The sequence below is a fragment of the Zingiber officinale genome, chromosome 5A, assembly GCF_018446385.1.
Source record: "Zingiber officinale cultivar Zhangliang chromosome 5A, Zo_v1.1, whole genome shotgun sequence".
Lineage (NCBI taxonomy): Eukaryota > Viridiplantae > Streptophyta > Magnoliopsida > Zingiberales > Zingiberaceae > Zingiber > Zingiber officinale.
The window spans coordinates 197,285-212,747 of NC_055994.1; the positions used below are offsets into that span (position 1 = coordinate 197,285).

Below are 15,463 nucleotides of genomic sequence, written 5' to 3' on the forward strand. Positions count from 1 at the left end.
TATATTATCCGAGTCACAGGCTCGATGTCGAAGACCCCGCACCGATCGACCGGACGTATATTAGCAGAGCCACAGGCTCGATGTCGAAGACCCCATGTCGATCGGTGGGGCGTATATTACCTGAGCCACGGGCTCGATGTCGAAGACCCCGTGCCGATCGGCCGACGTATATTATCCGAGCCACGGGCTCGATGTCGAAGACCCCGTGCCGATTGGCCGGGCGTATATTATCCGAACCACGGGCTCGATGTCGAAGACTCGTGCCGATCAGCCGGACGTATATTAGCCGAGCCACGGGCTCGATGTCGAAGACCCCGTGCCGATCAGCCGGGTGTATATTTGTCGAGCCACGGACTCGATGTCAAAGACCCCATGCCGATCGGCCAGACGTATATTATCCGAGACACAGGCTCGATGTCGAAGACCTCGTGCCGATCGGCCGGGCGTATATTATCCGAGTCACAGGCTCGATGTCGAAGACCCCGTGCCGATCGACCGGGCGTATATTATCCGAGCCACGGGCTCGATGTCGAAGACCCCATGTCGATCGACCGGGTGTATATTATCTGAGCTGTGAGCTCATTGTCGAAGACCCCGTGTCAATCGGCTGGGTTTGAGTTATACTTGAAGACCATCGAGCGGCGACGTTAAACGCCAGAAAAGAACCTGTAGATATAAATACCCGGCTCGAAGACCGTCGAGCGGCGACGTTAAACGCAAGAGTCGAACCGACGACTATAAATACCCGGCTTGAAAATCGTCGAGCGACAATGTTAAACTCTAGAGTCGAACCAGCGACTATAATTACCCGACTTGAAGACCGTCGAGCGGCGACGTTAAACGCCAGAGCCGAACCGGCGGCTATAAATACCCGGCTCAAAGACCATCGAGCGGCGACGTTAAACGCCAGAGTCGAACCGGCGACTATAAATACCCGGCTTGAAGACTGTCGAGCGGCGATGTTAAACGCCAAAGTCGAACCGGCGACTATAATTACCCGGCTTGAAGACCGTCGAGCAGCGACGTTAAACCCTAGAGTCAAACCGACGACTATAAATACCCGGCTCGAAGACCGTTGAGCGGCGACGTTAAACGCCAGAGTCGAACTGGCGACTATAAATACTCGGCTCGAAGACCGTCGAGCGGCGACGTTAAACGCCAGAGTCCAACCGGCGACTATAAATTCCTGGCTTGAAGACCGTCGAGCAGCGACGTTAAATCCCCGCCTTCACGGACCAGTCCGTCGGATATTCTTTCTCCCCCGTTCGGGGTCGAGCTTATCAGAGCATCTATCTCCCCCGTTCGGGGTCGAGCTTATTGGATCTCCTATCTCCCCGTTCGGGGTCGAGCGGTCGTCGATGTTCGCAAATCAGCACATCAGATTTCTTATTTTCCCTGGTTGGGATCAAGGCGTCATTGCTAGCCTCGTACCAGCTTATCAGACCTGCTATCTCCCCCCTTCGGGGTCAAGCATACTTCATTCCCCCACTCAGGGTCGAGCGTCCTTCATTGGTCGTGGACCTGCTTATCAGATCTCTCATTTCTCCTATTCAGAGTCGGGTGCTTCTCACTGGTGATAGACCGGCTTATAAGAGCATCTTATCTCCCTCGTTCGGGGTCGAACTATCGCCGATGGTCACAAACAAGAGTATCTCCACTGGTTTCACACCAGAATATCTCACGGGTGATGTGCCCTCTCGGCTGACAACTTTCGCTTCCATGCGCCTTCGACTCACGGGCTACACTGCAGTTCAGTTCATGTGCGATCTGCCCGTTCGGCTTACGACTTTCGCTTCCTTGCATTTCCGATTCATGGGCTATACTCTCGCTCAGTTCGCAGGCAATGCGCCGGCTCGGCTCACGACTTTCGTTTCTGTGAGCATGTGATTTTGCGGGCTATGCTTCCGCTCCGTTTTCAAGCTCCACTTCCGCCCGGCATTGCTTCGTCGCTCGCTCGGTATTCGCCTATGCACTCACTTGGCGTTCGGTCGAGAGCTTGCCTGGCAGCCATTCGACACTATTTTTCGCCGCTTGGTCAACTCTTTGGCGACCGCCTAATCCTACGCCTGATCGTCTACTTAGTCACGCACTTGTTTTGCTCGACATCCTCGTGGTCGTCAGTTTATGATCGCCCGGACGACATTCTCTGGGTTGCTCGTTCAGCACTCTCATAGTTATCCGATCGGTATTACTTAGTCGTCCGTGGAGTCAAGAATACTTGCATTTCTTGGTTATACTAGTGGAGGTAACAAATAAAATAAAACAAGCACAATGACGATGAAAAATTCAGATAACTCAAGGGCAATGAACAAGCATTAGGAAGAAAACGTCAAGAAGACAAGAACACAACATATCAAAATCAAAGCTTGGTTATTGTATTAGTTATTGTATGCGTGCTTTTTTAAATAACAAATATAAAGAAATAATTAAAAAATAAAAAAGACTGATGACAGAGCGGGCAGAGCGACTCCGTGCTATTGCTTGTGGGAGAGAGGTTCCTTCCTCAAACCATATCACCCGTGGGAGCTCCTAGCTCTCACTATAGATGCTCTAATAAGAATTGCTCCAAGAATACTTATATTTTTTGTGGTAAAAAGGCGAAATCACTCGGTCACAGTGCCCCCGCCGCATCCGACCCCAGGTCATCATGAGGGAGGTAAATCACGACAGCCAAGCGGGCAAATGGTGGTGGAGCAAGGTGCACAGGGTCTAGAAATTTACGGCCCGACAATCCTACGATTCGACCCCACGACCTCATGTGATAAACATGCATGCTATCATGCACTTATCAACTCGGATGACCGTGGGATCAAGAATACTTGCATATCTTGGTTATACTAGTGGAGGTAAGAAATAAAATAAAACAAGCACAATGAAGATGAATAATTCAGATAACTCAAGGGCAATGAACAAGCATTAGCTAGGAAGAAAACGTCAAGAAGGTAAGAACACAACATATCAAAATCAAAGCTTGGTACCAAATTATCCAAGGAAAAAAAAACATATAAAAAACTATAGGTGCATAATTAAACTTTCTTAACCCCGTTCAATCATTTCTAAAATAAATATGCAGAACATATAGAAAAGTTAAATGGATTTTATTCATAAGATAATACTCTAGATTAAAAAGATCAATTTTAAAGTCTGCATTAATTTTAGAGTTTCATATGTTTTTTGAAGTTATCATATCCTACAAATTGTTGTTTTAATTTTAAGAGATTGTGTTTCGAATAATCTTTACAGTTTCAATTCTCCTTTTGCATTGGTAATGCCTACGAGAAAATTCCTATAACATTTTGAGCAAAAACTTGTCAACTAGTTTCTCCTTCACTGTTTGCATCTATACATGTTCCAAATTGCATTGCATGATAAACATTACTGGAAGTCACTAAATCAGAAGTTAACAATGGCGAACGGCGCAAGTCTAGTTGACGGCGGGAAGGGAAAACCGGCAGAGAGGGCACAAATTGCTTCGCACGAGCCATTCGTCGAGGCAAGCAGAGTGGAAGCTGTGGCCGCACGGCATCACCGATAGCACTGAGGTCGCCTCGAAATCGTCGATGCAGATGGCACAGGAAGTTTCTCGGCAACGGCCGTTGGCCGCCTCCCCGAAGACGACTCTTTCGAGCTGCTGCACTACTGAGGCCGACGGTGGATTGTTCCCAAAATGCTCTGCTACACCTTGGCCGACCCAATTAAGTGGCAACCAGATAAAATCGGGGAAAGGCACTTGCATCAGAGGATCGCGCAGATCGATGGCAATGTCGGGAAGATGAGGTTGTGGTTGCGATGGCTCGTCATGAGGTTGTGGCGGAGGATTGTAGGGGCCGTCAGCAGTGATGGCGGTGGCAGCGGCAGCGGCGAGAAATACTTGCACCCAAAGATGGTATGGATCGATGGCAATGTCGGTGAGATGAGGTTGCTGTAGTGACGGTTCCTCGGACAGACCGACGCCTGCGTGAGGAGGATGAGGTAGCAGCGGAGGGTTGTAGGGGCCTTCGGCAATGGTGGCGTTGGGGAGATTGAACGGATCGATGGCAATGTCAGGAGGATGAAATTGCAGCTGCGACTCCACGACTGCGTGAGGGATGTGGACCGATACATATATGGACAAGAGATCATCGCTGCTACCGCCTCGCTGGTAGAAGCTTTGAAGCGCGTCCTGACTGTAATCGCAGAAGGCACTGATGAGGAAGTGGAGGTCGTGAGGATGGACGAGGCTGCCGGCGACATGAGTCATCATGCGTCGAACCTCGCGCTCCCGCTCCCATCTAGATTCGTGCAGAATGCTGGAGAAGGGCGTGCCGAAGTAAAAGTTGTAGTCGTTACCGGGAGCGGCAGCCGGTGCAGGATCCATCGTGACGCAGCGGAAGTGCACCGACAAGCGCGTCGCCGTCTCCACGTTGTGCTGCATGCCGGCTTCCAGTCGAACTGCAACACCCCAAGGTGAGACCAGTGTACGCTCCATCGAAGCGATGACGAAGAGAGAAGCGTGATGTGCAAAGACATCGCACAGTGACCTTCTATTTATAATCGAAATTTGGCTGGAGTTTTTATCGTTATAATTGGTTGAGGTTTTTTAGAAACAAACTGGTTAATCAATCTATTAATTGAAATATAAATTACTAGATAATTAGTTGAGGTGTTTTAGAAACAAACTGGTTAATGAATCTATTAATTGAAATATAAATTACTAGATAATTAGCTGAAGTTTTTTAGAAACAAACGTGAATGAATCTATTAATTGAAATATAAATTACTAGAGAATTAGTTCGAGTTTTTTTCAGCAGTTGATTTGTTGATAATTAGTTTGATTTTATAAACAAGTTATATGTGAGTGTGATCCTGCCAAAAAAATTATGAAAAAGATTAGTTAGGGATGTGACTTCTTAATTGATCGTGTGTATAATTTACTTCGTTTTACAATATAGGAAACGTCAGTACCGAGTCAGGGAAGGGGTCCCCGGCGTTGGTCTTTCGACACTCATGTCAGTCGCAAGAAAGATGGAATAAAATGGAGCAACAGTAAGCACAGCCATGAATAGTGAATAATACATACTTGTGTCAGTGCATAGACTTCCTTTTTTAGAGCGCCCTCATGGGCGACGTGCGCGCTCCTCAAGGTGGCCATGCTTCCCTAACTATCCTATGAAATTACCTGTCAAGAAAGTATCTCTGACAATATATCTTAACAGGACATACAAATCTCTGATACAATAGTAGAAGCTTCCGTCATATAATCCGCCTGCTGACCATGCCTCGTTGTCAATAGCATTATCTCCAAAGGGATATTAAGAGATATAAAAGGGGTCGCACCATTTGGTTGAACTGGGGAGCCGCTCGATCGGATATCCCCGTCCTGTCGACCTCAGTCGATCCACTCCATAATCCCTTAGCTTAGTTGATTGTTCCGCTCGACCATGCCAGTGCCATGGTCACCTTAACATTCCTCCACTTCATGATGAGCATCTGATGTTCTTGCCATAGTGCTTTTGGTTGTATGAGCACTCTGCTCAGACAAGCTACTTGCCGATCGAACACTTCATGTCCGATCGACAACTGCAGTAGACCTCCGTTCGACCCATCTTTGCTGAGCCTATCAGTTCCATGGCGTTAACCGCCTTGACTTTGATCTTCACACAGGCTGCTATCTCCGCTCTTGACCCGCATTTGGTGGGCCCCCCTTTATCGCCCCATCACAAGTCTTCCTCTCAAATCTAGTCGAAGGAGGTTGTGAGTCCGACTAATTGGGCGAGCAGTGTCTCAGGTGACCTTCCGCAATCGGACATTCTCTATGCTCAGGCTGTCGATGGCTTATATCTTCAAAATCGCAGGTTTACCTCTTCTTATTAACTTGTGCTTGACGAGCCGTTTGGCTGCAATGAGCATCAAAGCTTTCTTGTTGACCTGTGTTCAGATTTGCCGCTCGGTCATTCCTTAGTCTGAGTTTTGTGCCGATCGGGATGGCTAACGATAACACTTAGTGAATTTTTTTTTTATTTCTTTACACTTTCTCGAATGAGTGTCTTTTGATAGTGGATGATGTCATATAAACTTCTGGAAGACTGTGTAAATCTTTGATCATTATGGTCGTGCACACTGCCCAGAGGTCGCCCATGCTTATTAATTAAGCCTCATTAATGTTTCACTGTAATCGACTGCCACATGTCCTACTTTCTGCTACCACATGCTCGACGTGATAGACGGATATCCGCTGATGATGTGACAAGCACCTTTTTAAATTTCACGGCCAGATCTTATCCTAGTTTTGCGCAACCCATGATCGGACGGCTTGCAATGATCACCCACGAGGCTTATATGCCCTCATTTGCTCGTCGTCCCCTTCACACTTCCTTGAGTTTTCTTCTTCGCGCACGTTCCTCGACGTTCTTTCTTCATCTTTGCCGGCGACCTTTCTCAGTAAGGTCGATAATAGAGAATTATTAATAGAGAATTAGTTCGATTTTTTTTTGAGCAGCTGATTTGCTGATAATTAGTTTGATTTTATAAAAGTTATTTATTTATTTCACAAAAAGAAATAATAAAAAAATTCATAATCAATAACAAATTTATCTTACTATTGTCGGAGGCGGCGCATGAGGCAGGTTTAAGGGGGCGGCGAGACCGCCGGCATTGATCGGTCCCCTCCTCCTCTGCCAAAAGAACCAGAACTCTGCCAGTCATAACCAGGACCGGTCCTAGACTTGGAAGGATCCGGTGTAAAAAAAAAAAGACCCTTTAAATTCAGATAAAAAATAATAAAATCGGTACTATATAAATAATTCATTAACAGAACATATAAACTAAAATCCATAATAATAAAAACATTATATTTGACATGGCTAATAATCAGTATTAGAAAATGAAAAAGAACTATTACAATTAACTATGAAAAATTAATCTCCTTGCATTTTTATCTGCAAAGTCATCAATCAATCTTTCATAATTGAGTTTCTCTAAAAACTCACTCTCAATCGAAATCATAGCTAATGGATTCAATCTTATTTGGGTCATGGTTGATCTCAAACAAGATTTCAACAACTTCAATTTAGAAAAAACTTCTTTCTGCAAATGCGACAGTCACCAGAATACTTAATAATATCCTGTATGTAATGAATGAATTCGGGAAACAGTTCATTCTTTGCAAAAAAAATTAGTATTTCACTTGCTGTTGTTGTTTCCTTTGGTAGAATATGTTGTATGAACTTCAGTTCTTGATATAAGTCATCTCTATCCAAATTTGAAACTGTTAGAACCCTAGAGTTGTTTTGATGTGATTAACAAGTTAAGTTAGGTCCTGTGATATTTTAACCTTGTGTCTAAGTGTGCAGGAGCTTAGGAGCACAGGGAGTCGAGTAAAATACGCAGCTAGCAAGAAGGACGGCATGGGAGAGAGCCGATGGGCTCAGTGTATCCAAGGGACGAGGTGCTGTGGAAGAGTACCCGGGCGGACGAGAAGGAGGCGCGCGGCGTTTCCGAGGGACGAGAAGTCGGAGCAGAAGATTGCTCGAGAAGGCCAAAATTGGGTTCGAGTGAGCCTTATTTCGGTTGGCTGAAATCATCTAAGCGAGCGGAGCTGGAGCGGAAGACCCGGACCGAGGCAAGCAGCACCGGAGCAGAGGGCCCGAACCAAAAGTCAACTTTGTTGACTATAGTGGTCCGGGCGCCCGGAGCCATTCTGAGCGCTCGAAATTCAATTTTGACCGGATCGCGGTCAAACGCGATCCGTTGCAAAGGAGATAAAATTTATCCCCTTCGAAGCACCCCGACCAAGGCTAAATACAACCTTGGTCCAGAAGCTTTTCATTGATTCAAGAATTGTGTACTCTACACTTGTGCACTTACTTTTAGTAGTTTAGCTTCTATTTGTTTATATGCCATTGCTGTAAGAGGCTTCTCCGCCTGAAGGAGATTTTAGTGCGACTCATTCCTTGGATTAATAACCTCATCGGTTGTAACCAAGTAAAAATCCCTTTGTCTCTTCTTTCAGTTTTATTTGTTTACTTTATTTATGCAAGTCTCATTTTGAAAGTTCGAGAATGGTAGTTTTCTTTTTGTGCAGGCTATTCAACCCCCCCTATAGCCGGCCTCCAACGCGGTCTATCAAGTGGTATCAGAGTCAGGACGCTTCAGGAAGACTAACCGCCGAACGAAGCACCGAATTAATGACCGGACCAAGCATCTACCCGTCGAAATTCGAAGGGAAATTCTCTAGTTGGAAAAAGCGAATGCAAATATTTTTTAAAACCGATTTTGATTTATTACTAATAATGAAGTTCGATTTTACAGCACCAGAAGATAATGAAAAATACTAGTGGACAAAAAAGGAGAAGGCCGACTACGTGGCAAACGACAAAGTAGAATTTCATCTGCTGAGCGTCCTTCCGCCACAAGAAGTCAACCGGATCGGCAACTACGACTCAGCAAAGGAACTGTGGGAAAAGTTCCTTGAGCTGTATGAAGGGACGTTCGAAGCCAAGCTCGCAAGACGGGATTTACTTCGCAACCAGCTCACCAACCCGCGACTTGAAGAAGACGAAACAGTTGCGCATCTGCACTCGAGAATTAAAGAAATCATCACCGGACTTTCAAATCTCAGAGAAAAGATAAGTAACCGAAATTCACTATGGTACGCACTCAAAATAGGTGTCAAGGAGGTAAGAACACAACCTATCAAAATCAAAGCTTAGTACCAAATTATCCCGGAAAAGAAAACAAATAAAAAACGACAGGTGCATGACTAAACTTTCTTGACCCCGTTTAGTCACTTCCAAAATAAATATGCAGAACATATAGAAAAGCTAAATGGATTTTATTCATAAGATAATACTCTAGATTAAAAAAATCAATTTTAGAGTCTTGATTAATTTTAGAGTTTCATATGTTTTTTTGAAGTTATCATATCTTACAAATTGTTGTTTTAATTTTAAGAGATTGTGTTTAGAATAATATTTACAGTTTCAATTCTCCTTTTGCATAGGTAAGGCCTGAGAGAAAATTCCTATATAACATTTTGAGCAAAAACTTGTCAACTAGTTTCTCAATCACTGTTTACATCTATACATGTTCCAAATTGCATTGCATGATGAACATTACTGGAAGCTCACTAAATCAAGTTAACAATGGCGAACGGCGCAAGTTTAGTTGACGGCGGGAAGGGAAAACCGGCAGAGAGGGCACGAATTGCTTCGCACGAGCCATTCGTCGAGGCAAGCAGAGTGGAAGCTGTGGCCGCACGGCGTCACCGATAGCAATGAGGTGGCCTCGAAATCGTCGATGCAGATGGCACAGGAAGTTTCTCGGCAACGGCCGTTGGCCGCCTCCCCGAAGACGACTCTTTCGAGCTGCTGCACTACTGAGGCCGACGGTGGATTGTTCCCAAAATGCTCTGCTACACCTTGGTCGACCCAATTAAGTGGCAACAAAATAACATCGGGGAAGGGCACTTGCATCAGAGGATCGTGCAGATCGATGGCAATGTCGGGAAGATGAGGTTGTGGTTGCGATGGCTCGTCATGAGGTTGTGGCGGAGGATTGTGGGGACCGCCAGCATTGATGGCGGTGGCAACGGCGAGAAATACTTGCACCCAAAGACCGTATGGATCGATGGCAATGTCGGAGAGATGAGGTTGCTGTAGTGACGGTTCATCGGACAGACCGACGCCTGCGTGAGGAAGATGAGGCGGCAGCGGAGGGTTGTAGGGGCCTCCGGCAATGGTGGCGTTGGGGAGATTGTATGGATCGATGGCAATGTCAGAAGGATGAAATTGCAGCTGCGACTCCACGACTGCGTGAGGGATGTGGACCGATACATATATGGACAAGAGATCACCGCTGCTACCGCCTTGCTGGTAGAAGCTTTGAAGCGCGTCCTGACTGTAATCGCAGAAGGTACTGATGAGGAAGTGGAGGTCGTGAGGATGGACGAGGTTGCCGGCGACACGAATCATCATGCGTTCAACCTCGCGCTCTCGCTCCCATCTAGATTCGTGCAGAATGCCGGAGAAGGGCGTGCTGAAGTAAAAGTTGTAGTCGTCACCGGGAGCGGCAGCCGGTGCAGGAGCCATCGTGAAGTGCACCGACAAGTGCGTCGCCGTAGCCACGTCGTGCTCCATGCCGGTTTCCAGTCGAACTGCAACACCCGAAGGCGAGACCAGTGTACGCTCCATCGAAGCGAAGACGAAGAGAGGCGCGTGATGTGCAAAGACATCGCACAGTGACCTTCTATTTATATTCAAAATTTGGCTGGAGTTTTTATCGTTATAATTCGTTGAGATTTTTTAGAAACAAACTGGTTAATGAATCTATTAATTGAAATATAAATTACTAGATAATTAGTTGAGGTTTTTTTAGAAACAAACTGGTCAATGAATCTATTAATTGAAATATAAATTAATAGAGAATTAGATCGATTTTTTTTTCCAGCAGTTGATTTGCTGATAATTAGTTTGATTTTATAAAAGTTATTTATTTATTTCACAAAAAGAAATAATAAAAAAATCTTAATCAATAACAAATTTATCTTACTATGGCCGGAGGCGGCGCATGGGGGCAGGTTTAAGGGGCGGCGGTCTCTCGCCGGCATCCCTGGGTCCCCTCCTCCTCTACCAAAAGAATCAGCAGTCTTAATAGGATGATCAGTGATGTACCTCGAAGACAGGCCTGTGTAAATAGACAAAATCAATTCAATTCCTAATAGAAGTTCGATTCTGTCTGAGATATCAATTCCTAATTGGAATGGGATTCTATTTAAGATTTTAATTGAGATTGATTATAATTTGATTGGAGATTTTTCCTTACTAATAAAAAAATAAGTTTAAACAAATTATAATATACAACATTGTTCTGTGAGAAACAAATAGTGCACATCTGTCTTGAGATAGATCTACCAATCTAAGCCAGGCACTGTGAGACTAAGAAAAGGTTTACTTCAGTGTGGCAGCTGCTAGCTCTACTTCCATCAGGGTATCGAGCTTTCATCAAGTGTCGTGAGTATTTGCGGCATCGACATGCCACCGGATACCACAATCTCTGCAATTATGCATCGAAGATTAATAGGGATGAGTTCCGAGTTCTTACATAGAGAATAATAATGGAAGACCAGGCGAAAACGGAGAGATGTAGCATACCAATTCCTTCGCTCACTGAGAGATTCAGTCGTATGACATCTTTCGAATTGACTAGAAAAACATCGCCGATGTACAAATGGTTTGTCGGAACATAGACACAATAGAGTTCCTCTTCGCCATTGTAAGTCTGGTACAATTAAGCAACTGAGGTGATGTCGAAGAGAAATTTATGAATGGTAATGGGAGATTCATAAGATTCTTGAAACATGAAAAAGTTTTCACATGATTCTGAAGCAACATCTAAGGTATTTCAAACTGACAAAACTACAAGTTGAGAGTCTGTTCATAAACAAAGCACTCCTATCTTTCCACGAATAGAACGGCGACATTCCGCTTAGTGGATGTGCAGTCTTATTCCACTTTCATCCCGTGCCTCTACTCCTACCATCTATGTTCACGCATTCAACCTCATTTTTTCCAATCTACTTTTCTTACTCTTTTTTTATAAGACAATAAATCAGTGAGAATGATGAGTCTCAACTATGATAGATTTTCATCAATGCCATCTGATTTATAGTGCTATCACTGATAAATAGACCAAAAATGATCTGACCTTTAGACGAAATAGCAGAAATCTAATTTAGCAATATCTGATTTGACCAAAAGTCAATCAGCAAAGAAACAAATATGTGATGATGACCTCCATATGCACATGTTGAAGAACAATAGGTGTTAGCATCACCTGAAACAAGTTATTTATCCCAGTTATCAGGGGTTGGCTATAATAAACGGGGTGACTAGAATTCTGCCATTTTCAAATTATTGAGACATCAATTCGTTTTTCATAAATTATTTCTAGAAGTCAAATGTCTCGAGATATAGTGTCAAATCAAAATGACCGGAGGATGAAGAGTTATATGGTAAAGCTCCTAAGAAGTTGAAAACCATGCTAGATCAATGCATGCAGCAAAAAACAAAGCACAAAAAAAGGCCCAGGTGAGCATTTGCATGGACTATCTAAAACAAATTTATATAAAAAAGAATTTAATAATTGCAATGAACCTGAAGAAGAACCGTTGAAGTGATAAATCCAAAGGCATGTTCACCAACTCGAGGATGCCTAATAATGACCACTTCCTTAAAGGCTTGCTTATTCTGGTCTGCAATGAGAGAACATGAGCTATGCATGCACAGACAACCATTGATAGAGAACCCATAAAAAAAAATTTACCAGGTGATACAGCAGAACTAATTTGCTTTGAGGCATTATAAATATGTCGAATGAATGGCATGCGCTTGATAAACCACTCTCCCAAGCTGAGGACAGATGCCCCCAACCATGATGACATGAATAGTCCAACAAGGAAGATGAATGTTATTGAAGTCACAAAACCAAGCCCTATATTGGGAAAAAAAATGATTCAAGGTCCGACCAAATGATGAATTAAGACAACACAAGTAAGATCTTTAAAGTTAACAGATAATCATTGCAGCACAATCTTCATCCAAGGTGCTCTGAAATGTTGTTCGGTTATATGATGTACAAAGAAAAATCATTCTTGAATCTTGATAATGGCTAATCACATGTTCAATGGTACCTTGATACACTATATTTGACATACAAGTAGGCCAACATTCTTGGAAGATAAAGCAAAAGATCCTCTGAGAAAATCAATTCTCATGCCAAAGATGTAATCCTGAGTAGAACATTTATTGGTAAATAAAAAGCAACGATAAAATGTGCTGATAGATGCATCTTGCATGTTTTTTTGATAATGGATACAGGAAAGGAATATTCTAGAAGATAAGCAAAAAATTCTCTAATAAAAACAATTTTCATACCGAATATGTTAATCCCGAGTTGAGCATAGATTGGTGAAAAAAAACCATCAACAAAATGAATAAACCACCAGGTGATGTAGAAGGTGATTGCAATAGGAAACAGGATGACACTGCAAAATGAACAATTATAATTATAGTTCAGGAATTAAGACTTCATCTAAATGAACTTGAAAGATCCAGTTTCAATAAAACACATAGCAAACTAACCGTATGCATGACTTATATCCAGATCAGAGGTTTAAAATGAGATCAATTTCATTCATATATCAAAGTTATGAACAATAAATTGTTGATACAAAAAAAACTTTGGCTCCACTTAGTGCATTTTTCAAGCATAAATGGTTATACATGATTATTTAAAACCTATTGTAAAAAAATTAAGCATCATCAGAGACTGTGGCACAGGACATGCAGTGGCAGAGGACACAGTTCTTCAACGTGTGAGTTGAAATTGAACCAAATTGTGTTATCTCACTCAAGAACAAACATCCTACATCCTTATACATTTATGAAATTGAAATTATAAGTAAGCATAAATTCTTGAACAGGTTATGTTCCAGCTTTTCGGTAAGTCAATTTGAAACTTGACCTTTTTCACAAAAAACATAGCGCCCCTAGGAGCAGCCACAAAGTAATTTCGTTCAGATTTTAAGAATATCTGAACGGGTACAAAGCTTAAATAGATAAGAAAGATTGTACCCAAATGACTAAGGACTTGTGGACTTAGCCAGAAACTAAATCCAATTATTAAACTAAGATCCATAAACAGTTGTGAACAAGTGTCACTATTATGTCATCAAGGGAGGGAGCATCTTTTGGAACTATAGAAACATGACTCCTGGGAGGGAGAGAAGATTCCACTCTCTCAAATTTCTAGAAAGTAGAAAATAAATACCAATTTCAATATATTCATCCTAACAATACTAACCTTTCAAATTTAGTGCATTGCCAGCATATAAATCACAAAGTATAAGAAAGCAAGAAACACAAAATATGAAGAATCTAGACAGCCATCATGAGAGATTGATCTGATAGCTTGTTGATGCTTGTCATGCAATAAATAATTCCTCAATTTACACTAGTAGTAGTTTGATGTTGTTTAGGATTTTATTTTATTTCTGTTATTTTAAATAAAAGGCTCTCTAATTATGAGGGAGGAGTCTTATTTAAAATCTATAGAAGGGGTTAGGATCCTATGTATATTGGGGTATCTTTAGCTTAATAATATTTCCGTCTTTCTAAGATGTTTCCTGAGTTGTGAGGTCAGACTTTTTTTAGTGACACGATGAGTTCATGATATGTCAGATTGTTTCAATTGATCAAACTAAGACAATGTAAGAAAAAAACCAAAATATAAATCCAGACGATCATGCAGAAAGTAGAGGATAAGTAATCAGTTACTTGCAAAGAGCCACAAAAAATTAAGATAACATACACAAGCTTACCATCCAGTAATGAACTTCTTTGAGGCCCAACTTCGGATTACTTTATAAAATGCCTACAAACACAAGTCAAATTACTCAAGTTTGTTTCCTTAATACCAGTGTCAAGAAGTAAAAGGATTGTGGAGGTTTTGGTGATCTCTCATGGAAAAAAAAAACATGCATAAATAATAGTAATAATAAAAGGTCTACCAATGTTTTGTTTCTGATTCTTAAAACCATCTTCCGATAATTCAAGATAATAAGCAGTTGCTGATATCACAGAGATTACAACCGCAGGCACGGATTTTACTGCAGGTACAGGATCTAATAGTCTGATTTCGATGTGAAAATCAATGATACCGAGAATAAAAACATATATACGAGTTTACACAAGTCTAAGGAAATTGATTTTGATATGACGAGAAACGCAATCTGAGTAATCAAGTTACATGTTCTCGATAAGATTCAACACCAAATTAACGGATTTTTGCAAAACTGGAACGGACAAGGATTCTAGGTCGCATTTAATTGACTCGACGTTTCCTATCTGAACATAATTAGCTCCATTAAATCTGAAGGAGCGTTTTTTTCATAGCTTATTCTAATTCGATTAAACACTTAATGAAAAAGTAACTCCAGGAAGACAAACCAGTCCAAAAAACAAGATGGATCCGAAGAGTCCGTATAACAAACCGCCAGGGATATAAGCAGCCGTGCTAGAAAATGATCGATAAAATAACAGTATTAGATCGACCAAAATAAAAAACCTAAATTGGGAAGGGGAGGAGGAGGAGGCATACGAACTGTGAAGGAGGGGAATGACCAACGGAAATAACATACCTAAATCAGGAAACGGAGGAGGGACTGACCTTTCTACTTGAGCTAGGGACGTCGGCGGAGGCCGAGGAGGAAGAGGCGGCAGCGGCGGACGAGGAAGCCTTGCCATCGTGATCGTCTTCGGATTCCACTGGTCGCTCGGCAACGGGGATGAGAAGCTCGCGATCTCTGTCTCTGCTCGCCATCAAGCTCGCCGACTTGTCGTCGACCATCACCTGCGAATCTCCCTTCCTCAGACGGTTTGAAGATTTGGCAGTGTTATCGCGATGAACGTAACGTTTCGGCCGTTAC

General features: G+C 42.7%; 1 protein-coding gene across 1 annotated transcript; it reads right to left on the minus strand.

Annotated features, from left to right (window-relative positions):
• Positions 1-10,748: 10,748 nt before the first annotated feature.
• Positions 10,749-15,461, minus strand: LOC121979191 (protein CONTINUOUS VASCULAR RING 1-like). Its single transcript, XM_042531122.1, has 7 exons — positions 15,205-15,461; positions 14,357-14,409; positions 12,912-13,021; positions 12,301-12,468; positions 12,132-12,229; positions 11,130-11,256; positions 10,749-11,031 (listed from the first exon to the last, which is right to left on the minus strand). The coding sequence occupies exons 1-7, from the start codon at positions 15,382-15,384 to the stop codon at positions 10,961-10,963; spliced, it is 807 nt and encodes a 268-aa protein (XP_042387056.1). The 5' UTR covers positions 15,385-15,461; the 3' UTR covers positions 10,749-10,960.
• Positions 15,462-15,463: the final 2 nt, after the last annotated feature.